General features: G+C 37.5%; 3 protein-coding genes across 3 annotated transcripts in view; 1 reads left to right on the plus strand and 2 right to left on the minus strand.

Annotated features, from left to right (window-relative positions):
• Positions 1-54: 54 nt before the first annotated feature.
• Positions 55-5,434, minus strand: LOC113664295 (amino acid transporter heavy chain SLC3A1). The gene is made up of 3 exons (XM_027179894.2): positions 4,414-5,434; positions 3,028-3,495; positions 55-2,448 (listed from the first exon to the last, which is right to left on the minus strand). Exons 1-3 carry the CDS (start codon positions 5,345-5,347, stop codon positions 2,042-2,044), a joined length of 1,809 nt encoding a protein of 602 aa, XP_027035695.2. The 5' UTR covers positions 5,348-5,434; the 3' UTR covers positions 55-2,041.
• Positions 5,435-7,408: 1,974 nt separating this feature from the next.
• Positions 7,409-16,583, minus strand: LOC113664299 (transcription factor IIIB 90 kDa subunit). Its single transcript, XM_027179898.2, has 14 exons — positions 16,271-16,583; positions 15,675-15,755; positions 14,268-14,441; positions 14,063-14,094; positions 13,516-13,588; positions 12,927-13,076; positions 11,918-12,361; positions 11,525-11,592; positions 10,780-10,861; positions 10,535-10,593; positions 9,873-10,117; positions 9,560-9,611; positions 8,680-8,875; positions 7,409-7,985 (listed from the first exon to the last, which is right to left on the minus strand). The coding sequence occupies exons 1-14, from the start codon at positions 16,452-16,454 to the stop codon at positions 7,945-7,947; spliced, it is 1,881 nt and encodes a 626-aa protein (XP_027035699.2). The 5' UTR covers positions 16,455-16,583; the 3' UTR covers positions 7,409-7,944.
• An 894-nt stretch (positions 16,584-17,477) lies between these two features.
• The window catches only part of LOC113664296 (polycystin family receptor for egg jelly), a 33,334-nt gene continuing 25,340 nt past the window's right edge, over positions 17,478-25,471 (plus strand). The window contains exons 1-9 of the mRNA XM_089212300.1: positions 17,478-17,514; positions 17,706-17,807; positions 20,263-20,400; positions 21,133-21,261; positions 22,305-22,427; positions 22,915-23,043; positions 23,606-23,728; positions 24,817-24,948; positions 25,291-25,413. Coding sequence (XP_089068426.1) covers positions 17,478-17,514; positions 17,706-17,807; positions 20,263-20,400; positions 21,133-21,261; positions 22,305-22,427; positions 22,915-23,043; positions 23,606-23,728; positions 24,817-24,948; positions 25,291-25,413 — 1,036 coding nt within the window. The remainder of the gene's footprint in view (positions 17,515-17,705; positions 17,808-20,262; positions 20,401-21,132; positions 21,262-22,304; positions 22,428-22,914; positions 23,044-23,605; positions 23,729-24,816; positions 24,949-25,290; positions 25,414-25,471) is intronic.

Genomic DNA, 25,471 nt, shown 5'->3' on the forward strand with positions numbered 1-25,471 from the left:
GTGAATCATGAACGAGGCTAACTTTGTTGATTTGAAATCATAGACAAGACATAATTTCACACTTTTTTTTTTCATTTATGGTCACCCTCAACATTACAAAGGATTAATCTTCATCAGCTACACTTAACAACCTGATAATCAACTTGCTTACTAACAAATAGTCTTTCAGTAATTGCATTATCAATAGTATAGGATTATATAAAAACTAAACTAACAGAACTGCAATATTCAAGGTTCTCTGAAGGAACAATAAAACCTACACCAATTAGGAATGATTCCTTACTATTAAATATTGCCACAAGGTTGAATTAAATTTTACATCTTGAGGTACCATCTAAATATTACTGGTAAGTGACACACGAATAGTGAACGATCCCTGGAAGACTGATAATGGTTATAACGGACAGAAGTTGAAGTTATAATTAAAACTAATTTGAATGAAGTACATTTTAAATACTGACAAACATTCTTGTAGGATTTCACCCTTAAAGAGAACCGAACCTATAAGAATCTCAAGTTTCATACATTTAACCCTTAAACACCCTAACATCAACATGCATATTCTCCATACTTTTCTCTACAATTTCCTTTGGAGCTAATGAGGAGAAATTGTTCAATAATCAAGAGCATTCTGAGTTGTACATCATTTCCTTAATTCTTGAGCCCTTAATGTATAATTCAGGGGTGATATAGTAGGGGTTAAAGAGTTATTGGTTCATCCTTGCACAAAAAAATGCTTCAGCCAGGTGTTTGATAACAAAAAAATTACTTGGCAAACAAACATTTTGAACTGGAATTGGTATATAACTACAAAAAAAATTGAAAGAACAAAAATTGTAATTTGTGAATTCTACCCGAAACTTGCCTAGGAATATTCAACATATACTTCTTCAAAAATATCTCAAATTGCAAAATGGAAAATGTAACAACTCTAAGTTACTGCCACTGGGCTATGAAAATTACTGCACTAATAATAACTTACAGGCAATGCTTTAACTTTGTGATGACCTTATTACATAGAATGGTTTATAGTGTCCAATTTTGAAGACCATCTTTCTCTTGGAGGCTCTCTGCTAGTCTGCATCTTACACTTCCCACTAAACAAACTCATACTAGCATACCTTGCTGAAAATCTTTAAGCCATATTAATATACACTTCACATTTGAGCCTACTGATAATATATTCCTAACGACTTTTAACCCTTTCACTCTCAGATCTTATTATTAATTCTCCTTATTGTTTGTTGCACAATTCTTATGATATTAGTTCAGAGAATTTGGTATTGGATCAACCAATAATCCCTCAATTTTATTTTCTGAAATTCTTGTTGCCTGTCTGCTTAGTATGGTATTGATAATGTGAGGAGAAAATCTTTTTTGGTCACTCTTGGGAGTTAAAGGGTTAAGACTCTAGTATGCATTAAAATAATCTGTGTATTTTTCATCAAAATAAAACAAATGATTGAAGAAATCTTTGTCTTGTGGAAGAACTTGGATTGTGTGATTTCTAAAAAAATTAATAACAATTAAATAGACTTAACCAAGAGGTAGAAGTACATGTATTGTAATGTATGGGAAAGATGAGACTGATGATAAGTTAGCCTAATTAACGTTTTGAATGAACAATTGAATGTGTATTAAAGTATCAGTGTAATTTACACACCCACAAAGGACGTCAGAATAAAGTATACCTCTAGGTTCAATTAAAAAGAGGGAAATGTCAAGTCCTTGAATGGCGTGAATTACAGCTGAGCTAACAAAACACTTTTCCCTTGAAACAAACCAATGCTTTTTCTGTAATCTTCAATACTGAAACTATCAGTATTTCATTAGATAAAGCGTATGATTTATGTCTAAAAATTGAAATAAATTAAGTTGGCTAGTGTCCCATTAGCTTTCTTTCTACTCTTTCCTTAAGTCAACCACTAAATGGAAACTTTGTTTCTCCCACTTCAATTACTATTGCTGCTTGGCAATTAAAATTTAACTGTAGACTGAGGAGTGAGGAAAAAGAAAACCTGTTAGATCAATTTAAAGCTTCCTATTGCAAGTGCCACTCATTTTTGCCATTTTTCAAAATGACGGCTTGACCTCTATTAAGTTTTATCTTATTGACGTCCACTTCTTGGCCAACCATATTGGATTCTGTATCAAATACCACTGTCCCCCTGCCTGAGATCTTGTCAAGATCACCATTCCAACTGTTGTCACCAAAGTTGATGATGATGAGGAAGTGCTGGTTTTCGTGACTGCGAGTAAAAGAGAACACTTGCAGATCAGTGTGCACCTCTTTCAATACACCCTCAACTAGGGCACTTGCATTCCTTCTTAGCCCAACAAGCTCCTTGTACTTGCTGTAGATTGAATCTTTGTCAGTTTTTTCAGTGGCCACATTGATGGACTTATAATCCGAGCCAACTTCCAGCCAGGGTTCGCCTGTAGAGAAGCCTGTAATCACAATGAAGAAAAACATTAACAGTAATATGGTGGCCTATGGATACAGTAGACATTCAAGGGCTGAATTTCATCTCCCACGATGGTCTTCCATGTCATGTGTATTGGTAAAATTGTGACATGCAAACTGATGATGGTGGTTACCCCACAAAAAGCATTTTAACAATATTTTTCACCAAGGACACCATTGAAAGTCTGTTGTATTCTTAACCCTTTGACCATTTAGAGTGACTAACATCTAATTTCTCATTACAATATCACCCTGAATCACACATCAAGGTCATGAGAAAAAAGGAAATGATCACCAAGCAAAGAAGCTCTTGATTGGTAAACAAATTCTCCTCATCAGCACCTTAGGAAATGTAAGGAGAACAGTATGGAGAATATGGATACTGATGTTAGGGGATAAAGGGTTGATCAGATATTTCAGGAACACAATGAATCAACCCTTAACCTCCCAAGATCTTATTGGTAACTCTGCCTCATACCAGATGTAGGAGGATCTCGTACATTTAGGTCAAGAGAATGTTGGGCTTTATATCAAGACTACCTACAAGAAACTAATTCACTCACCAGCATATGCTTCTGCATTCCACTGCATAGGGGTTCTTGCACTTTCCATAGGGTCATCTGGATTTGTAGTTTTACCATTTAACATGCCAATCTCTTCCCCATAGTAGGTACTAACCATACCAGGCAGAGTGAGTGCAAGGACATTCATTGCATGTCTTTTTTTCTCACCCACCCTGTTGCCAACACGTTCATGGTCGTCATGGCCAGTGACCCAGTTGGGTGTCTTGCCCTTTGGAATGCTGGCCAAGTATTCCATGACAGTTTTGTTGATTCTCTGAGCTAGTGTCATACCCTGTTCATTGAGTTTGGTGATCAGGCCAAAGTTGAATGGAATGTCTGACACCTCGTAGTACTTGGAAGTCTTGTCATAAGGTCCGTCCACCTCTGTGAACAAAATAGGAAGGCTTCCATTCTGCTTGTTCAGGAAATCTTGGAATTCCTTCACCAGGGCTCGGCTAGCATTAAGATCTGAATGTAAAGATTAATATTTAATTCTATCAGTTAATAAAAGATCATCATTTTTTAACCCTTTAACTCCCATGAGTGGCCAAGACAAAATTTCTCCTTACAATACCAATACAATATCAAGCAGACAAGTGATGAGAATAAAGAAAAATATTAATTAGGGAATTACTAGTTGATCTAATACCAAATCCTCCAAACTAACATCACAAGAACTGTATGGCAGACAGTAGGGAGAATTACTAAAGAGATCTTGGGAGTTAAAGGGTTAAACACAAGGAGAACATAAAAACTCAGAATAAGAGAATCACAAGAATCATATTCCTGGGAGTCAAAAGGTTAAATAAAATTAAGATTTTATTTCTCTTGAAAGATAAATGCCACTTACGGTGGTCAACACAATTTATGAAAATTCGTATTTCACTTAAATTGGCTTAAATTTTTAATTGATTTCAAAAAACCTGAGGAAAAAAGTTTTGAAGTTGAATTCAACCTTGAAAACAAAATTCCCTCTTTATAAATTCAAGTTTCCTTTGATTGAAACAAGGGGACGTGAAGTAAACGGCTTCTCGATAAATTGTGTGACAATTCCTAAAGTGACAATACAAGTCATGCTCACAGGTCCAGTCATTGGAATGTAAACAATAAAATTCACGTGCTGCGACAAGAAAGGCTGAACAATGATATTTCCTTCAGTACCTCGCACGAAACCAAATTACCAGAACGCCAAGAGAAACACATGCTTTGACGAGTACAGTCAAGAGCACAATTTGTAATTCCGCTGTGATGCCCAAAGACAACCAGCTGCAGTCAAAGTAAAATTTATACACAAGAACACTGCAGCGATCTATTGCTTGAAAAACTCCCTCATGAAAGTTTACTAAACAAAATGAATTAAATTTCAAAGCAAAGTGAGCTTCTTACCAAACGTAAGTGTGTGTTTCAGCATGTCGTATTTCAGATCTGACGCATTGTAGTTGCTATTTTGGGTTTCGTTACCAAAATTCTCGTTTTCAATCAGGAATTGCACAGCATCAAAATTAAAGCCATCGACTCCTTTTCCAAGCCAAAACTTCAGGACACTCTGGAGTTCTTTTTTCACCTTTTCATTTCTTAAATTCAAGTCGGGTTGCTCTTTGCTGAACTGATGAAGGTAAAACTGCTTCGTGGTGTTGTCGAAGGTCCAAGCGCTTCCCCCGAACACACTTATCCAGTTGTTTGGAGTTTCATTCTTTGCAGGATCACCTTTCCAAATGTAGTAGTCTCGATAAGGGTTTTTGCCATCCTTTTTGCTCCCCAAGAACCATGGGTGTTTATTTGAAGAGTGATTCGGAACGAACCCCATGATTACCTTGATGCCTTTCTCGTGAGCCTCTTTGATAAATTTGTCGAAGTCTTCCATGGTTCCGAACATGGAATCGATGGCCGTATAATTTGTCATATCGTAAATCGGGTTAAGCCACACAGCCTGTACTCCCAACTCAGTGAAGTAATCCATCTTGTTCAAGATACCTTTCAGATCGCCATTTCCATCTCCACTCGAGTCTTTGAAAGAACGAGGATACACTTGGTAAATGATCCCATGTTTCAACCATTCATCGTCTTTGAGGGTCTCACTGCTTTTCTTCTTCTCTGGTACTTCTTCTTTCTTGTCGCATTTGGGTGCTACAATAATGATGATGACGGCTGCTACCACCATCACAATTACAATCGCAGCGAAAACCACCACGAGGGCCAAGCGTGTTTTCCTATGCTGTGCTATTTCTTCATCGCTCGGTTTCGAAATGTGCGATGGATCTTCAAACGTAATCTTCGCATCATCTTTGGTTAAACTACTGAATTCCACTTCATTAGTCATTTTTCTGAGTACTGTTCACTTGAACGTGCGATGTATCCGTTCAAGAGACGGAGGTAGGACTCAAAGGCTCGAGGGCACAACTAGAATGGCGCGAACGAACGATCCCAAAACAATCAATTCCACGCGGCAGTTTATTCTTTGGATCACGTGGCCTCCTCATGAGAAGGTTAGATAATTTCTTGGGGTGCGGTGGGGTCTCTTTGTAAAACAAAATAAGGACATCAGCGCCAACGGAAAGGTTCAAAGAACATTTAACGATAACTGTGCAAAGAAATTGTTCCTTGATTTCGAATTTTTCAAATTATATGGAAAATTTGCAACACCGCGGGATAAGGTAGAGCCAGGATTTGATACCGCCCTACCGTACCCCTGTTGGTGATCCGTTATTGAACTTTGTTCAAAAGAATAACTAATAAGATCCGTCCACGCTAGTCTACGGGTTCTCACATGCTTTCAACTTGCCTTTTGTCTCAAAAATAGAGCACACATTGCATCAGAAATTTAATTAACATAGCAAAAGTTTTTCTATTTTCCTACTGCGACTTTCTTTCATTGAGGTTTGAAAAAAGCCATCCTGCCCTTGCAAAACAACCGCAGGGAGCCTGAAAAACTGTGAAAATCGTTCGATATGAACAGGATTATCGATGGATGATCTGGGAAGTAAATTAAAATGACGTACGGCTGTTATCCTTTGCAATTTTTTAAGAACATTTTTCAGTTTCGTCCTTGAATTCAGTTTTTTGGTCTCTAGCACTGAATACGCTTAGCTTTCCCTTCGAAAAATTCGTCCAAACAGGAGCTCTTGATAATGAATACTCGTATTTAGGTTTGCCGTGACTTTATGAACAAAAACAAACTCTCCTGCGACTACATTATCGTGTATTCGAATCCTAGGAACACGCAATACATAAATATTATGGACAATACAGGTATGAGTGCTGCGGTTTCGCATTGCACAGAAAAATATTCATTTTACATCGACCTGAATTAAGAACGTGCCAAGATCGAAGCCAGGTGTTTGAAAGTCTAGTAGCGGTGAAATCGGAGGCGAGAGGGAACACACCCAATAACGTGTGTGTGGAACAAATGAGGCAGCTTGCAAACAAAATAATTTTGCACTAAAATCGCCATTGCAAAGACTAAGAGCAAGATAACTTGGACAAAGTTGAGGCAAATAATTTGAGCAATAACAGAGTTTGTAATAGAGAAGAAAACAACATCGTTTCTAATTTTCGATTCCTACCCCGCCCAAAGCTGAGGATGATTTGCATTCCGAGGTGGAAGTGAGAAGTGAGAAGTGAGAAGTGCTTCTGTTGCTGTCAAAAATGTCACAAATTTTGTTTTGCACCTGTTCTTGTACAGGAAGCGGCAATCAGGAATAACAAATATACAGTCAATTTTATAGATTGTCATAAACTCATCGCTCTAACTTCATCTACACATAGACCTACTACTCTTTCTGCAAGGATCAAAGTCCTCTCTGAATATGTAAACAAGTAAATGGTTTCAATTACACGATTTCTTTAAAAACTAAATGAAACCTATCTACGTGAGCGATTCCAATAAATAAATAATTACAAGGTGGCGGCTTTATAATATTATTGTTTACAATTATAGGGTAGTTTTCACGGTCTTGAAACAAATGGTTAAATATAACCAACCGTCTATCGAAAGAAAATTCGTGTTACCTGTAAAACACTGGGGCCACACTTTTAAACTGTCACGTCAATGTTAGTCCTCTTTTTAATTAAATTATCTTTTGCTTTTAGCAGAATCACTTTTAAGTTAGGTTCAGATAATTATGTTCTGTCATTTATTTTGTCCGACACAGCTACGGAAGCACTTATGAGAAATTTTCTCACTCAGATTGACAATAAACCTGACAATATATTGAAAACTTCTTAATGAAAAAGACGGTGTTTCAAATGAGACAGGTCTCATCATTTCGACTGACGCGCCGCTTGCTTTAGGCGTCGATTCAAAAAACACTGCACGTTTGTTTAGCAATAGGCGGAGTGCGACATGAGCACAAATCTATTACAATAACCACAAAAACTAAGGTATTGAAAAAAATTAAATATATTTCTTTGAGCTGTTTGCTTATGTTTGTTGAAATAATTTCGTTACACCATTTACTTTTTGTACCATCTTCCAAATTACATTTGTTCGAATTTCTTGCTCTCCGCCGCTTACTTAATCGGATGAATTATGCACAATCCACCAGCAAGCAATGGCAAGCCCTAATGTGCTCGCCTCAGCTCTTCACACCTAAACATATCGAAAATGCGCACTTTGCAGATGAACTATTGTTCACTGACGTCACTCTCAATACGCCCTGCTTTCGCAAACTGTTCGCGTCTGTTCTTTTACAACAGCAGGTCGTCCAACCTCGTTCCATCCTCTCTGAAAACGAGGATGCATGTCGTCTAGGTAATCTGACGTAATCATATCAGAAATGCAGACAACAAATCTTCTAGTTGGTTTCAAACGGTCAAAGTTTGTAGTCAGGAAGATAGACCAAGAGGTAATTTCTTCCATTGATGTTTCTCGATTGAAGGCTTTGAGATCCAGTGCTGAGGCAGCAATTGACGAAACCACTATTCATAATCTTCAAAGTCTCCGTAGTCGTCGTCGACATCTGCAAAAACATGAAAGAATATGAAATAAATAAACAAAATAAATAGATAAAAAGAAGAAATCGCAGTTATTGTCATCTATTTGAGTGGGTGGTTTGAAGTATGAGCCCTCCTGCCATTCTTCAGAAATTCAATGTATAGATATGTTGAAAACAGTTTAGAACGAGGTTTTGCGAAAAAATAGCTTCACTTCGTTTAAATAACCAGCAAATGTTTTTCTCATGCTCACCACGAGCTGAACAGAATAAACCGGGTCGACCGGTTTCCCAACAGCAAGCGCGTCAAATTTCAAATTGAGAATCGCGGCTTCTCTCTCTTATTAAGTCTCATCAATATTGGTCTTCAAGAGAACCTGCTCTTCTCCCTTACTAAAAATTAAAATGGAGGTAGTCTTGCAAAAGTATTGTGAAAAAAGTCTCGCGAAGAAGTCTATCGTGCACCACCCAATGAGGCTAAATTTTGTGTAGTTTTTTTGTTTGTTTGTTTGTTTTTTTTAAATTGCCCTCAAAAGAGTACAAAAAGAAAAAAAATAGAGGTTTAGTTTTCCGCCGGCAACTCTCTTACTAAGACATAAGAAAAGCTTAGGAAAGACAAATTGCTAGTAAAATTACCTTTTTCAACGGGGTTATGGGGAAGTTTTTCGCCAAATTTAAAACAAGTTAAACTCAGTAATTCTAACAGGCGAAAATAACTTACTGGCATCATATAAGTGTCCCATTAACTGTACTGCGCTCACTGGTTCCTCGTCCTCCTCTTCCAGTTCATCAAACTCCTCCTCCTCCTCCCCCACAGGGTTGGTCTCGTCGGTTTTTTCATACTCCACTGGCCCGCTTTCAATAACGACATCTTTTTTATCTTCTTCCATCTTTGCCAATTCTTGAGGCTGAACAAGCTGGTGAAAGTAGATTCAAACATTCATAAAGGAAACTACAGTGGTTCTCGGTAACATTGACCGATGATGGAATACGCACAAAAAAGTCACAACTCGGCTTTTCCACAGTGACCCCACCATTTCATTATAAAAAAATAAATAAATAAAAAAAGAAACATACACACTTCATGTAACATTATTAACATTATAAATCGTTCTTACAACAATTGTGCCGCAATCGCACCAGTCTTCATGTCACCACTGTAGTATAACTCTGCGTTTTCAGTTTTTCTATTTTAGCCTACACTAACAGACAGGCGTTTTTTAATGCAAAAAGAAAAAAAGCACGAGCAAGGGGAGGGAAGGGGTGCAAAAGAAAACACGCCTCTTCTACAGGATTGTCTATCTTGGAAATTTTCCCCAGAATTTCCGAGTTTGTCGTTTGCGATCCGTGGACATTTTCATTATAATTTGTCCTTCTTGGTCTGTAGTCATCTACTCAATTGGTATTTCAAAATGTTCTCCTGATAATAATTGCGGTAATTCTCATTAAGTTAAAAGTACTTTTGTACCTTGCATAAAACGAATCAAAATGCCATGACGCAGGGTTCAGTCAGGTGAAGTTTAGCAGAGTGTTTTTTTTTTGTTTTTTTTTTTGAGATGGTTAATGTAACGCGATGAGATATAGACTGTACACCCACCCACCTTTGGTTTCTTGAAGGTGTCCAGGGGCGAGACAATTGGAGTGGAAGAATCTCTAAAATTTAAAAATTATCATGATTTTGAAAAGCATTCAAATAATACTAGAAGAATCAGTTTAACGCTGGCAAATTGATATCTGCAAATCACATTTTTTTTTTTTTTTTTTTTAAGTGGAAGCGTGCGAAAGCTGTCAGGTGGGCACCTGTTACTTTGTTTTTTGTCGTTGTCGTTATGTTTCATTGTTTTTTAAGGAAAGAAAAATACTATCTAATTATCCACCTTCCTTAGTAAATCAAGGGCAATAGTCAGTACTGACCTCTTTCTTCCTCCTTTTCTAGTGGGTACACGCGGCGTCAAAAATTCCTGTTTAAGCTGTAAAACCGGTTTAGGAGTTGACGTCACCGGGGTACTGGGCATGCTTAATTGGCTAGTCTCCAGATCCCTGAGCACTTCGTAGTTTATTTTGCTGGAAATTCTTTTTTCAACTAGCATCTTCTCAATGGCTTCGCCTGCAGTGCTGGCTGGACCAGTCGGTACTCTTTTCTTATATTGCTTTTTTCTCTGTGACAACCCAAAAAGATGAATTTACTAGAGATTTCTCTACGGCAGGTAGCCGACTCATGGCAAAGCTTTCAATAAAGGGGTAACCGGCGGTTATCACTGCTCCCTCTTACCGCCGTCTGTTTAGCCTGATTAACCTCTCTTCATTGAGTTTTGTATTACGGCCTCTTTTCCGGGCACAGCCGTCTATTTTACCATTGGCAGCCTCTTATGAAAAAAAGTTACTGAAACTGCTGCCTAAGTTCACGATTTTTTGGTAGAAATAAGGAGTAAGATTGTTCTAATTAATCTCTGCTAGCGCGTACTCTACAACAATAAAGGTAAATAATTACCATAGCAATAATAATACTAATCTAATGATGGAGACCACTGACTAAGAGTGCCACCCTCTTAAACGAAAAACGAACAACATACAACCTTTTTCGGTTCTTGTTTATTTCCTTCTTCTCTTTCCCGCGCCTCCTTTTCTTCCTTTTCTAAAAATTAAATAAGAACCTAAGATGAGTTTACCATTTGATGCTCCAGGAAATGGCATTTAAAGAAACAAACTTAAGAAAATTTTCAAATTATCTCAAGTGTAACAGCACAAAATTACAAAATTATCTGAATTGGGTAAAGAATTCAAACATAGAGGTAACAATAATTGCAGACATTATTTTCACCTTTTTGTTTTTGTAGATATTCCTTGTTTTCTTCCATCCAAAGTTTTGTTTTTATCTCAATCTCACTTTCATTTAAAAGACACTGCAAAAATAGATATACAAACTGAGCAGAACTGACAAAATTTCCTTCCAAAAAAAAAACAAGGAAAAAAAAAGGGTTTTGCTTGAGGAGGAGATGGATACCTCTTTGGTTTGAAGGGAAGGGTCAGTGAGTCCTACCATTGTCGTCAGAGGTATGCAGTTTTTATTTTCATTCCTTTCATTTTTTGTGGTAATGGTAATAAATCAAATAACACAGAAAAAACTTTCAAAGATTTTAAAAACTGAAGACAGATCACCATATTGGAAGCTAACTTCTGAAATTACAACTGCTTTACTTGGAGGGCCTAAGTATACACTGTATATGAACAATAGTGCTCAACATATTTACAAGCTAGCATCTGTCTGACAAGTCTGTTTAGCTTAATATCAAGTAAAAATGCCCAAATAATAAGTGTTAGTCTTGCAATAATCCTTTAACTCCCAAAAGTGATTAATATATAACTTCTCCCTAAAATATCCATACAATATTCAGTAAACAGGCAATGAGAATACTCAAACTTATCAGGTTGAAGTTGTTATCTTGATCTAACACCAAATTCTCATAACGTATTGACAAGAAATTGTGTAGCAGCTTGAAAGGAGAATCTAAATTACATCTTGGGATTTAAAGGATTAAAACTAGAAATTGGAGAGGAACAATTACCCTGTCAAGTTCAGCTTCATCTAAGCCAGTTAGATCCAGCTCCTCACACACTTCACCTTTTTCATTGTCTAGATTAAAAAAATAAAATGATAAAATAAAAGTTCAGCAATATATTTTTTCATTTGGGATTAAGAGGAAATTGATAATAGCACTGGAACTGCCAGTTAACTCTTAAACCCCTGAAGAAACTAGCATCAAATTTCTCATTACCGGTAATATATCACTAAAAAGTCAAGCACTAAGGCTCATGAGAATTAAGCAATGATCACAAACTTGAAACACTATTGATTTTTAACTAAATTTTCCTTGTCAGTGCCTAAGGAAATGTATGGAACAGTATGGAGAATTTACATGTCAATGTTAGAGAGTAAAATGTTAAAAACTCTGAAGTACCTTTATTGATATCACTGTTTGATACAAAATCAGGTGTGCTGTAGGAAGGAATAACTAGGAAAGAACCATCACTAGAATCCTTTGAAATGTCTTCTCTTTCAGAGATCTTATCCAAATCATCTGGGTGTACATTTTCTCTTGTAGAATCTATTCCCAAAATTTTTTCAATAGATTTCTGAAAGGATTCCAACTCTGAAGTAATTTCGGGTTTGTTCAACTCCTCAAGTTGTTGTTTTGCTCTTCTCCTTGCTTGTGTGAAGCAAGGCGGGTCCTGTTCCTCCTCAAGGTCAATTGTTTGGAACTCGTCAATGGTCAGCTGACTGGAAGGCGTGTCACGAAAGTCCCCCAACCTCTTTCTTATAGTAGTGTCACTTATACGAACAGTTTTGACCACTTCACGCACTGTTCGGTTAAAACCATGCAATCTTGCCGCCACTAAAAGAGCTGTTGAGATAAGAGGGAAGAGTTGTTCAAAACACTTCCTGGTTGATGAAATTGTGCACAAATCAAAACTTATTCCAGAGCCAACAAAGAGGCTTTTCACCAATAAGTAGCCCACAATGGTATCACATTCCTGTGTCACTTCTAAAAGAATGTTCAGTGATAAAATATTTGATGGTAAATTTCAAACAAAAATTTTGTAAGAGATGCATAATTTGATGATTGGTACCCTTATCTCTGCATTCAAGCCCTGAGCATGACATTTTAGTAATGTTCTACACAAAGTGGCTAACTCACAAGCCTCTCTCCTCTCAGGGGTATAAATGGGTACCTAGGAACTGTCAGAGAAGCTTGATGAAGTGTTCATCAGAAGGTACAATGGTCAAGCAGGAAAATTAAGGAGACAGAGGAGGGGGAAAGAAGAATTATAAAACACACTTCATGCCACAGACTCCATGCCATGATAAGAATTAACTAATAGTGGGTCGCAATAATCTGGAGAGCTGCCTTCAGTTTTATCCTTTTTCTTGGCATTATATTTATTTAACTACAAATGAATACTGCTCACCAGCTCCACAGAGACCAGAAGGCCGACGCCCATGATGAATCCAGTCTCTCTTCATTCTTGATACCAATCTCAATGCTGTCATAGCAACATCATGCTCCTTATCACCAAATTCTAACTTGTGTGCAAAACGATGGATGTAAAGGCAAGGATCTGCCAGAAAAATGGAACACATTGATAGCTGTTAGCCAAAGGGTTGTTGCAATCAGTTATCAATTGTTACAAACAGCAATAAAGTCTTGCCAAAACTTGTCTCATGACATCTTGTGTATTAAAAAATTGCCTAAAGTCTCCAACAATATGCAAGTCTGAATACTAGTTAGCTGTTGCGAACAAGTCTACGGAATTATCTTTTAACGATTTTGCTCATTCTTTTTACACGCAATTGTGTGTGCTGTCATCAACATCTGGTACTTGGAAGTAGTAAGTTATTGATGACCTACACTGGTTCCCAATTCCAAATTATCAATATAATTTAGATTACAGACTCCTTCTCTCTCCTATCTATGAAGAACTGTAAAGATTATAAAATTTTTTTTTTCCTTAGTGAAGGTTTCCTGAATGACAAACTTTGTAATCATATGTGACTTACCAACTGCAGGCAAGTTAATATAAAGTTCTTGGGCCAGCTTTAGGTATGCTCTACCCAGGGTGAAAACATCAATCTATCAAAAAACAGTAATAATTAGCACATTTGTCAAGTTCATGATTTACTACTTTTCAAACAATTTTTAACTTAGTTTTAATCCACTTAAACTGCCAAAAAAAGGGAAAAAAAAGCTATTTTGTGACTGAGATGTTGTATTAAAAGGACATATTTCATGATATCAATAAACATCCTGGGGTGTTCATATACTGGTCAGTGAAATGCATTTTTTATCCCTATTCTGTGCATTTCTGATGGATAAGCACTACATGAAATCTTATGTTAAATGCAAAAAATTGCTTTGTACCCCCACAAAATGATGCAAAGTGACAGCCGTGAGTTCATGGTTGCCTTAAGTGTAGTTCATGGTTGCCTTTAGTGAATGAGAATAAGGCTTGTATAATCCTGCTAGTAACTTTTTTCAAGTGTTTGTTAAATTTGCATTAACTACAAGAGACGCCTTGAGGGTAGGAGAGAACTCAATTTATTCTACCTGTAAAACATCACTGAAGTCAAGAAGCATGTCTGTTGGTTGACAGTTAAGGAAAGTTATCAATGCAAATTTTAAGAATGGAAGAATCCTAGATAGGATACATGTTTTCAATTTCTCCTGTTAATCACACCTGGGAGTTAAAGGTTACTTAATCAGATGTGTTCATTTTCATACTGATTAGCTTATCAAAATGCACTTTGGATACGAGGAGTTTTCTCAGTTCTGCATACAAGGTACAGGCATGCTGCTACAACATGGTTTGTTCTCCTGCCTCTTGTCAGACGCTTGTTAACTGCCAGTTTGTAGAAGTTGTAAGCTGTATCAATACAGTGTTGATTCATTTGCAGCTGATGGCCAACGGCATTTATTCTTCTTTTTCCTAAAAATCAATTAGCAACTTACAATGCATTACAGTCCTAGCACCAAAAATTTTAGACAAGTTTTTCTGAACCTCTCCAGGAATCCAGGGATGCAGTATCATGAGGTAAGATAGGAGAATTTGGATCAATGAATGATCTCCTTAAATTATGGTATTTTTATTTCCAAAACTTTTGCAACAAGTTTTTCTGAACCTCTCCAGGAATTCAGGGATGCAGTATTATGAGACAAGATAGGAGAATTTGGATCAATGAATGATCTCCTTAAATTATGGTATTTTTATTTCCAAAACTTTTGCGACAAGTTTTTCTGAACCTCTCCAGGAATTCAGGGATGCAGTATTATGAGACAAGATAGGAGAATTTGGATCAATGAATGATCTCCTTAAATTATGGTATTTTTATTTCCAAAACTTTTGCGACAAGTTTTTCTGAACCTCTCCAGGAATTCAGGGATGCAGTATTATGAGACAAGATAGGAGAATTTGGATCAATGAATGATCTCCTTAATGGTATTTTTATTTCCAAAACTTTTGCGACAAGTTTTTCTGAACCTCTCCAGGAATTCAGGGATACAGTATTATGAGACAAGATAGGAGAATTTGGATCAATGAATGATCTCCTCAACCCTTTCACTCCCAAGATCTAATTAGTAATTCTCCTTACTATCTGCCATACAATTCTTATGATGTTAGTTCAGAGAATTTGGTATTGGATCAACTAATAATCCCATGATTGATATTTTCTCTATTCTCATCACCCGCCTGCTTGATATTGTATTGTTATTGTAAGGAGAAATTCTATCTTGTTCACTTGTGGGAGTGAAAGGGTTAATGGTATTTTGCTTTATTTCCATCTCTTGTTTGTTTGATATTGTACTCATTTGATATCTTAAGGAGAAATTCCGTTTTGGTCATTAATTGGAGTTTTCAATGTTTAATAGACTTTTCCATATCACTTAGAAGCTGAAACCTATATTTGTGGTAAGCAGAGTTACTATTTGATTATACAATTTCTAATCGCAAAGTTAATTCATTATCACGAAGACAAGTACGAGTATCAAAGAAAAAAAAACAAGGAGATATTTGATAAAACACAAAATTCTTAAATGTGGCACCCACACTAGTTGATGTTTCAATACATCTGCTGCAAAGAGCAATTTCAATCTTTCTCAACAACATAGCCTCTCCACTTCTTGATGAAATAAAAGTTTCAGTTTCGATGAAAATAGTTACCATTTTCTAGCGTCACTGCTCTTGACTCCTGGCCGAGTCCATGACGAAAGGCGGAACCTAAGCCAACTCCAGCCTTGTTTCCTAACAAAAGGGAAAGAGACAATAAACATCAACAAGATCACAATTTGAAACATATAAATCGAGTTACATAGAAGCCACGCATGTAGGAAACAGGATGAACCACACTGGCATAGGCTCCCGGTTTCAACCTAAGTGAATCTAATGGCCGCGATAAAATAATTGCACCTCAGATTGATTATAAATCCAATAAATTGTCCCTTCGAAAGATCACGTGACCTACGTGGCACACTGGAGAACGAAACCCGTTACTAAACCTGCCATCGTAGTATCGTTCTGTGGAGTTCGAATCCCGCAATCCCCATTCTAAGAACAGGAATCTTTTAACTCGAAAACCAAAGTTTTTGTTCTTTCATTTCAACTTCTTTCTTGTCTCTCTGAGCGAATACAAACAAAATGATGTCTTTTTGACTAGGTTTTAGCGAAAATATCCACGTGTACCAGAAATCATGGCGAGCAATTTTTGTCTCTAAATTACCGACGAGTTCGGGTTTGATTTGAAAATTACTTTTTCTTACCCTCAGCTGAGACGAACTGCCCGATAGCACTAGCTCCACCAAGGTTATTTTCTTGAAATTGAACTTCGGAGACGATAATGTTATCTTCGAGCACCGACCCACAGCCCATGCAAACAGCATCGCCACGAGCTTGATCGATGTCAATGTCACTTCCACCACAATTTGAACAAACCTGTCCCGACATCTTTTGAAACTACTTTCTTTCTAGTTTCATGGACTATTTGAGCTTGAAGGAAAATATTTCAAAATCCTGTACCGGTCAAACGAATGGCTCTCATGAAAATATAGTGATTTAGTTTGCAAAGACTCGTGGGAGTTGTTTTAGAAAAAACATATGGGAGGGGAGGGCACAAAGTGCCGAATTTGATTGGATGTACACTATGACAGGTGATAGCGTGATAAGACAGCGCGAAATTTGAGGTGCAAGTTCCAGATTTGAGAATACCCTTGGTTCAAATGCCAATAAAAAAATTCGGATCTGTCTTGTGACCTCACCATTAAAAAGAAAATGACCAGTAGCAAAATAATTTGCAACATTGTAACCGAACGACTGTCGTTTAAAATTGGCCAAAATGTTCAAGATTTTCGCTCTTTTCCTTATTATTAGTTATTCTAGAATAGTACAACGGACTGCAAACTAAAACTTTTCACATCTAATGATTAGAATATCTGTGCACTGGGTAAGATAATCTAATAATTTTGGGGTTGTTTAAGATTTTTTTCCTCATCATAAGCAGTAGAAGCGGGACAACAGTCAAACAAAAAGCTTTCTTGTTTATTTTACATCACGCAGGGCTCTTGAAAGCTAAATAAGGCCCAATTAAACTTAAAAGGCAAACCGCTGCTTTCATGTTTTTCAAGTTTCTTGAAAGAAACTCTTCTTATGAAAGCTGCTGATAATTTAAGTTAGTTATTAGCATGAGGTCTTCAGTCACAATGAGTTATTTTTAAAAGGCTTATCTTCACGGAAGAATGTACGGTGGAAGATCCCTTTATCGCAACATGTTCTACTATGTTACTTAACACCACTCTCACATTTAACTGTTTCATGAGTGACCAAAAATGAGTATGAACTGAGAGGCGCGAGTAATTTAGGAAATAAATATATTGAAAGATTTGGAGTTTAGGGGCTTATTAAAATGACATTGTCGGCATTTTAATTATGTAATTCTTTTATGTTGAAATACGCCCGAAAGCTAAAGAACCGATGGCGTGGGACAAAAAAATTGACGTAATTGCAACAGGTGCTTTACCTTTTAATTGATGTCAGTAGAAAAACAAACCAATGCTCTCTCGCCACAGTGGTTGCATAACTGTACTTTCCAGCTGTTTTGACCTTCATTTCTCCGGTGACTGTCGTTGTTATTGAGTCATGCCATGACTTCTTTTCTGTTTAAGGTAGGTGAAGTTTCTTAGTATTTTCCTCAATACATAGATGCACTTTCAATTCACACTGAGGTTGGTTTTCATGTTACTTTAAAATTGCAGCTCGTGTTCGTCTGTGCCACTCTGATCCAGCTGCAGAGATTAGTAGCCGGTAAGTAACACGATAAACTTATTGGTTAAATGCGAAGTTTCAAAACTTCTTAGAGCGATGGAAAAAGAAACAATAATGATAATAATAGAAAAGGATAGTTTTTGGTCAAGATATGCAAACAAAATTGTTTCTTCCCAAATCCAACTGAATTTTCTCTTCTATTTTTATGTAACCGCGTCTTCAGCTGTAGTAAGGTTAAATTTATCAAGTCGGCCCAACGTCAAATTAGGAACAATTTCAAGATTGGTGAGATGACGTTTCTTGGAAGACTGTCAATATTCGAAGGGCCGGGTCTACCCTGACTTCGATATCTCCTTATTTGAGTTAAAAAATAATTAAGGAAAAAAGGAGAACTCTTTCGCCGGACGGTATCTTCCAATGATACTCAGATGACGAAACATTTTAAATTAATTTCTTTGTTAACTGATTCCTTCGAAAAGCAAACATACTCTTAGTAATAATAAAAGGGTCGGCGTTCTTAAAGATTTAGCCTAGGTCGGAACTAATCCGTTTTGTTTGACCTGCAGCGACCGCTTTGGAAGCTTGGTAAAAGCAGAAAACATTCTTTTCGTCTATAGCTTCCGAAATTCGTTAGTATCTCTTTAGGAAGTTTTACTGCAAGGAGGCACCAAAATTTCCCGGCGGATATTGGCTGACGAGCATTACATGCATTTTCTATGTAACGCTGACGTAAGGTATTCAACTTCGAATGAAAAAAAAAAGCCTATCAGGTCGACATTTCCTCAGTTTCTCAGCAGTGGGGTGATTTTTGATACGCATGCAGCGGTGGCTGACTGCGCTTCTTGGAGTTCTCTAAGTTGTAAAAACTCGCTAAGTTGGAAGAGTTTCGCGAAAGAAAAGGGATCAAAATTTTGTAAATGAAGAAAGTTTAGCTGAGTTGACAGACCTACACAATTACTTTTAAGTGGCAGGTGTTTGTATGATATAAGCTTTTTCTAAAAAGAGAAAAACAACAACAAAAACAAAACAGAAATAAAAACAAAGGTTCGCAAATTTATTAGTGCTTCTCTTCGTAGGTGTTCAAATTCCCTTACAGTTTGTCAAAAAGTGCTACTTTTTCGTTAAGAAAAGACAATAAAAGTTGGAACAAGAGAATGAAACAGGAAACAATAAATTCAAAAGCATTGTGTCATGTGTTATTGGTCTCGAAACAGACGATTTTTTTTGGCTTTTGGAACTATTCCAAGTGCAAGTTACTCGTCAATGTGGCCAGCCCATGATCACTTTCTCAGAAAGAAGCCGTTTGTTTGATCGTTTGTTTCTCCGAAAATTAAGATTGCTGCAGTGGCTCTGTTTTACTTGCCTTTGTATTTTGGGAATTGAAAAACCGAAAAACAGTTGTTGTTGTTGCTCGGAGTTAATCATAGATGAGATTATGGAGTTGGGATTCGATTTCACAAATGAGTTAGGGGTTAAAGTTGCTATGAAGACTGATATCCATCCGAGCTCCCCTACCGACGCTGGTGAGTGTTTCGTCTTACAAAGACGTAGTTGTTGTTGTTGTTCTAAGAGAAAAGCAGCATCGATGTTGTTTTCATTGTTTCTTTTCTGCTGTTGTTTTTTTGCTTTGTTTTTTGGTTTGTAGTTTTTATCCAAGAATAATTAAAACGATAAGTTTATAACACGAAACTTTCACTGACCCATTGAAATTGCCGAAGCGGACACCAGATCAACTTCTAGGACTACAGCTGTTATATCGTAAGCAGAACGATCTCTATGCATGGAAAGAAGAGTCCATGCTTAGCACGCTCAACACCTCTTTTACTTAGAGGTGACTTTAGGTGTAAACGTGTAGTACTTTTCATCTTCTGCACTGAATTTGTAATTAGATAACTTATGCGGCTAGCAAGCAGCTCTTTTAGGGGCGGTACCTTGGGTACGCCCTTTCTTCTCCGGATTTTGTGTTTATTCTGCTGTTAAGCAACAGCCTTCAAGGACTCTTTTCTCTTAAGATATTTCTTCAAGTATGATTTTAATTATGTAAGTAAGTTTATTACAATTTTTTACATTGTCAATCTTGTTTTTGTTTAACCCGAACTTGACCGTAAGACCAAGAGATTTAAGTTAGAAAGACATTTCGTAAAGCGTGAAAATCGCAAAGGTATCTACTTAGTATGCGAACTCCGCTCTGCGTAGCTTAACGTGATTCGCTAGTTAAGTGTAAAAGCATGACGAAGGTTAGAGATTGAGAGCTAAGTAACTGTCACCTTTATAAGCGGTGACCCACATTTTCATAGAGAGACTGAGCTAGTCCCCATTGTAATAACTTGCGTAATAAAAGAGAAAATAAAAGAAATAGTCAACTGAACGACGAGTGTTAGGAAATTATTTCTAACACAATACAAAATAGGTTTGAGTCCAGTCAGGGCGGGTGTGGTGTTCCAGTCATACCAGAATTGATACAACGTAAAAAAACTTTTTCTTTTAAACTTAGGTTTTAACGAGTGCGCCGATTCAACCCAAAACTATTGTCATCAGCATGCCAGTTGCAATGATTTACCCGAAGGTTTTTCGTGTAAATGCAAGGCCGGCTTCAAAGACATCGGGAATACACCGGGAGTACAGTGTGAAGGTAATCTTTGTATTATCAACTTTGATTGATGAAGACCGCTTTTCGAAGGAGTGTCGAAATCCAAAACCAAAATAATAACAATGGCCAATCAGAGCGAAGCAGAATGACATTAAAAGCCAATCAGAACTCAAAGTAAATATAAGCAACAGCCTGAAGCGCGGGAAAAGGCAAGCAGAAAAGTGGTGATTGGTTTTAGCTTTGGCGCGAGTTTACTTAGCCAATCAGAAAGCAAAATCACCAGGCAAAACTAGTACAATCAAGGTATACTTTCAACACTCAGTTTAGAATTACTCAAATGGTAGTGGGTAAGAGAAGAATAATTTGTCGCATCAAAGCTTACTTTCTCTCAGTGGACTGATAGCGTAATAACAATAACGTTGAATCTATTGACTGTTTATGTAGCCCACCCCTTTTCTGGAGATTTTAAAACAGCTAGAATCATTATCAAAATAGATTGAGCTACATTGCAATACGCAACTTCCGTCTTTTGAACAAGTGCGGGTGTAACATTTGTCAACTGAACTCTTCAAAATTCCTCGGGGACATAATGGAGGTCTAAATGAAACTAACGGCGTTACTAGGATCTTTTGTCGTGTTGCTGGGCCTTTTTGGCCAACCTTAAAACCTTTAGAGTGCACTCTGTTATTTACTGATCATTGTCTTATCACGGCCCAACTTTATCAAGGAGTAAAGTTTCTAACTGGAGTGCACGTTTTGTCTTTTTCTCCAAAGATGTGGATGAATGTAGCACCGGAAATAATAATTGTGACAACGATGCTGCCTGTATTAATGCAGTAGGGACATACTCTTGTAACTGCGGTTCCGGATTTACTTGGGAAGCAAAATTAATGAAATGCAAAGGTAACTAATCAAATATTAAAGTAAATAAAACATTTAAGTTGTATTAACCCTTTTCACCCTAAAATTGGTATTCATATTCTCCAAAGTGTTCTCTTTACATTTCTTGTGGTATTGACAAGGAAGATTTGTTTGAAAAATCAGGAGCTTCTTAAATTGGAGATAATTTCCTTTACTCTCATGACCTCTGTATTTGATTCAAGGATGATGCCGCAAGTAGAAATTAAAAGCTAGTCTCTCTTAGGGGTTGAAGGGTTAAGGGTAACAAGTTGCTTCGGATAGACATCTTAGCTTATCATTTTTATGGATTTTACGTTTTGTCGAGGGGACTGTTTAACGGGGCTAACCTCAGAAATTCCTCTATGAACCTACAATCTAGAGGGATGTTTTTTGGGACACCAAATACCTCCCCAGCCCCATCTCAATTCGGATGTGGCAAGGTGGCTTTGGAGAGGGGCGAAAGAATATCATGAGTTTTTGAAGAAGCGTCCTGGCCAATTATGTCTGGGAGTGTAAGCTAAATCGCCCTCAGAATTAGGAATTATTAGACCTATCTCTTGGTAGATAAGCTACGAGTTATCACGTGCCAAGCATTAGCGGTGTCTAACAGGGAGTTTACGGTAAACAAACAATATTTTCTTCAATCACTGCTATATGTTTTCTTTCAGTTACTTGTAAACTTCGGTGAGAAGTTCACAAGTTTTGCAGTAGATGTGCTCGTGAACGAAAGCCTTTTTTGTCACTTTTCTTAAGGGCTCATCAAGGATCATAGGAAGAGTGCATAAAACAACAGTTCGTTTGTGGCGTGTTTGCTGTTTTCCACTGCCGCAAACGTTCTGTGGTTATTATGCCCGCTTTGGAAGAACCTCTCACACGAATGATTAAGATAAATGGCAAATTCTCCATCCGCCGAAATTCTCTCCAATTGTTTTAGTTCTCCAAGCTAGCTCTCCTACCGGCGCATCCCCACAATTTCTTTAGAAATTTTGCCCCCTTTCTCCACCGAGTTGTCTCAACAATACTTCACCTTTTCATTACTTTATCAGATGTCAACGAGTGTAGCATGAATACCGATAACTGCCATAACCTGGCCACCTGTTCTAACAAGGAAGGTGGATACGATTGCAACTGTAAAGCCGGATACACAGGCAGTGGCGTTTCTTGTTCAGGTAGCAAGCAAACATCTCTTTTATGACATTCCTGTCAATTTCAAATGGTGCTAGCTTATTCCGCAAAAACAAACATCAGCAATAGGAACTGAATGAACAAAATTTAAACGCCAACAAGAACACCCAAAGGGAGAATAAAGCGAATAAAATGCTCTTAATCTACATGATGGAGAGATTTTTAACTGATTTTCGGAAGTTATGTGGGATTGCTTCGGTACTACTCAATTTTGCGCCTTGATTGGTCTACGAAACACGGGCCACTCTCTCAACCAATCAGATGCAAAATTGAATCCAAGGACGATTTGGTCGCCCGCGTTTTCCCGCGCCTCAGGTGGTTTGCTTGTTTTTACTTTAAGTTCTCATTGGCTCCTAGGAATCTATTCCCTTCTTCTGATTTGGCCTTTGTGATTACTTCCTTTTTTGTTTTTACGACACAATCGAAAAGCGCTGCTTTCTTGAAAATAATACGTTCTTTTTCCCTTCCTAGATGAAGACGAGTGCAGCACGGGATCGCATCAATGTACTGGCGGCAGTCAATGTATTAATAACCAAGGTAGCTACACTTGTCAGTGTGCGTCAGGACTTGTGTGGAACGCCAACGAGTTAAAATGTCAAGGTAAACATTCGTGTTTTAGTCATCTTTATCATATTTTCTATTTTTAAAAGTTCTGATCACAAAATGTCTGGAAACTTTAAGTTTCCCGTTATGTCTCTTTATTCTCTTATGCTTAAAATCCTTATCAGCTATGATCGGATGATGAGAAATGTGTTTGCATCCTTTGAAGAAACCACTTATTCCGCGCAAAGTACTAGTGTGGAAATTAGAGGATTTTTGCTGTATTTCGATATAATTCACTTCACGCCCCCAAAAGAGGCTGTAATATTCTTCAATCTTCTATAGTTACCCCTCTATACTCTGTTGACGTTCTCTCTGAAAGCTTTGTGATCCCCCCAAAATTCTCCGCCCCCTCCCCTCCCTGGCGATTAATAATGACCGCTTCCTAAGCAGCATACTATGGTCTTTGCTGAGCTTTCATTTAAGCGTGTAGAAACATGCAAATGTCCCTAAAGTAATCTAGTCTGGGTTAGAATTCTACCATGATATGCATTACGTTAGTTAATTTGCAGTTCTCTACAGGTAAAAATATGATTTCTTAGAGTTAACATTGTTTCTGCAGATGTTGACGAATGCAAAGAAAAGACAGATGATTGTAACATATTGACTAAATGCGTCAATAATGAAGGCTCCTATGAATGTCAGTGTATTGCAGGATACACTGGCAGTGGCAATTCTTGTTCAGGTAACAGTGACTTTAACTAGCTCGTGGTTATTGGAATATCACCCATGCCCACTGCCTTAGCTTAAAATAAAAAGTGAGAGCGTGAGAACTCGGAAATCGTGATAAAACGATGTTTTTTTGTCTTGTCACATCGTGGGAAGATGTGGAAGCTGAAGGCTTGGGGTTCGATTCCTTGTGGCGAGTCGAGAGGTTTTTCTATGTCCCTGCTCGTCGCAAAACGGAAAAACAACAGTTCTTAAAAAAGATATATAACTTATCAACATCCGAAGCTGGAAACTTATGCTTTAAATTCTAAACCGAATTTTTCACTTGGACGATCTGTTTAAACAAATTTCCCCTGGGTATCGAAAGCAATCCGAAGATCGTTTGGGTTTTGCTTCACCATGCTTTGAGATTGTTCAAGGAAACTCGCACCGCTCATTACTTTAATAAAAACCAAAACTAACCGTACCTTAGTCGCTCGTGTTTACTCGTGTTTCTGGCGGTTAACAGGAAATGACCCATTGTTCCCGATCAAATTTCTTATTACCCTTAATTACACTTATGCACCATTTCCCTACTGTTGACTAGTACCGTAAGGGAGTTGACTCGGAAGTTATTGAAGTCGACCAGAAGAATATAAGCAGTTTATATTCTCTCGAGTCGATCATTAATATTCTGAAATTGCCGGCGGTCGAGAAAAATTGTCGTGGGGAGTGGGGAGCGTAAAAATGCGTGTCAGCATATTGTGTACAAGACGGGTATCCAGGGGGATCTGCTCGAGCTTATTCATATAGAAGCTTCTTGTGAGATTTTCCTCTCTTCTGATCGGTGTTTCTGCTTAGTAATTAAGTTTTGGTTCATCGTAGCCTGATTAAGAAGCGCTATAAAGACTTCTTGTGACGCAGAAAGCAGTTTTTGAGCCTTACATTTCTTTTCTCCCTACAGGAATGTGAATAACGCACTTAAGAAAGAAATCACATTCTCTTTCCACGATACTTATTCTATGTGATGCCATTTTACGCTAACAATATTAATTATCACTGAAAGTAGGTTTATATATATGGTTTTTTGTTGACTTTTACTATCATTAACTTATTCCTGACTAGACTTGAATGAGTGTGCCTCGCCATCGTCTCACACCTGCAGCAGTAATGGAGCCTGTATCAATGTGGAAGGGACGTACGAATGTGAATGTGAGCCTGGGTACAAGTGGAAAGCAAGCGCAATGCGTTGTCAAGGTTAGCATAAATATATGAGGCTGTTGGTTAGTTTCATTGCGAATGTAACGGTTACTTTTCAGTTGTGCAATTACGCGAGGGTCGTTAAATAATTGAGGGAATGATTTAGCAAAGAGCAAGTGAGTGAATTAGTTATCAGTCAATGGATCAAAATTAAAAAGAGGAAAGAGGGAGTTAAGGAAATTGGCAAGGAAGATTTAAGAGGAAAACAAAGATAGGAGAGAATTTTATTGCCTTCACTTTTATTTATTAAAGGATGTAGGCCAAAGTGATTTCTTTTAGCTTTGAAATCCGACCATTCTACTTGTGCTTACGTTTTTACTCACTCATTTTTTTTGCCAGATGTTGACGAGTGCCGCCAAGAGACAGATAATTGCTCCACATTAGCTACCTGCACTAATAAAATTGGCTCATTCGAATGTGAGTGCATCACAGGATTCACCGGCGATGGCGTCCACTGTGCAGGTAACGTTTGAACGAGCCCGATCACTAATACAAATGAAGAACCAGCCAATTTTCCCTC

The sequence above is a fragment of the Pocillopora damicornis genome, chromosome 7 (genome assembly GCF_964200805.1).
Source record: "Pocillopora damicornis chromosome 7, jaPocDami1.2, whole genome shotgun sequence".
NCBI lineage: Eukaryota > Metazoa > Cnidaria > Anthozoa > Scleractinia > Pocilloporidae > Pocillopora > Pocillopora damicornis.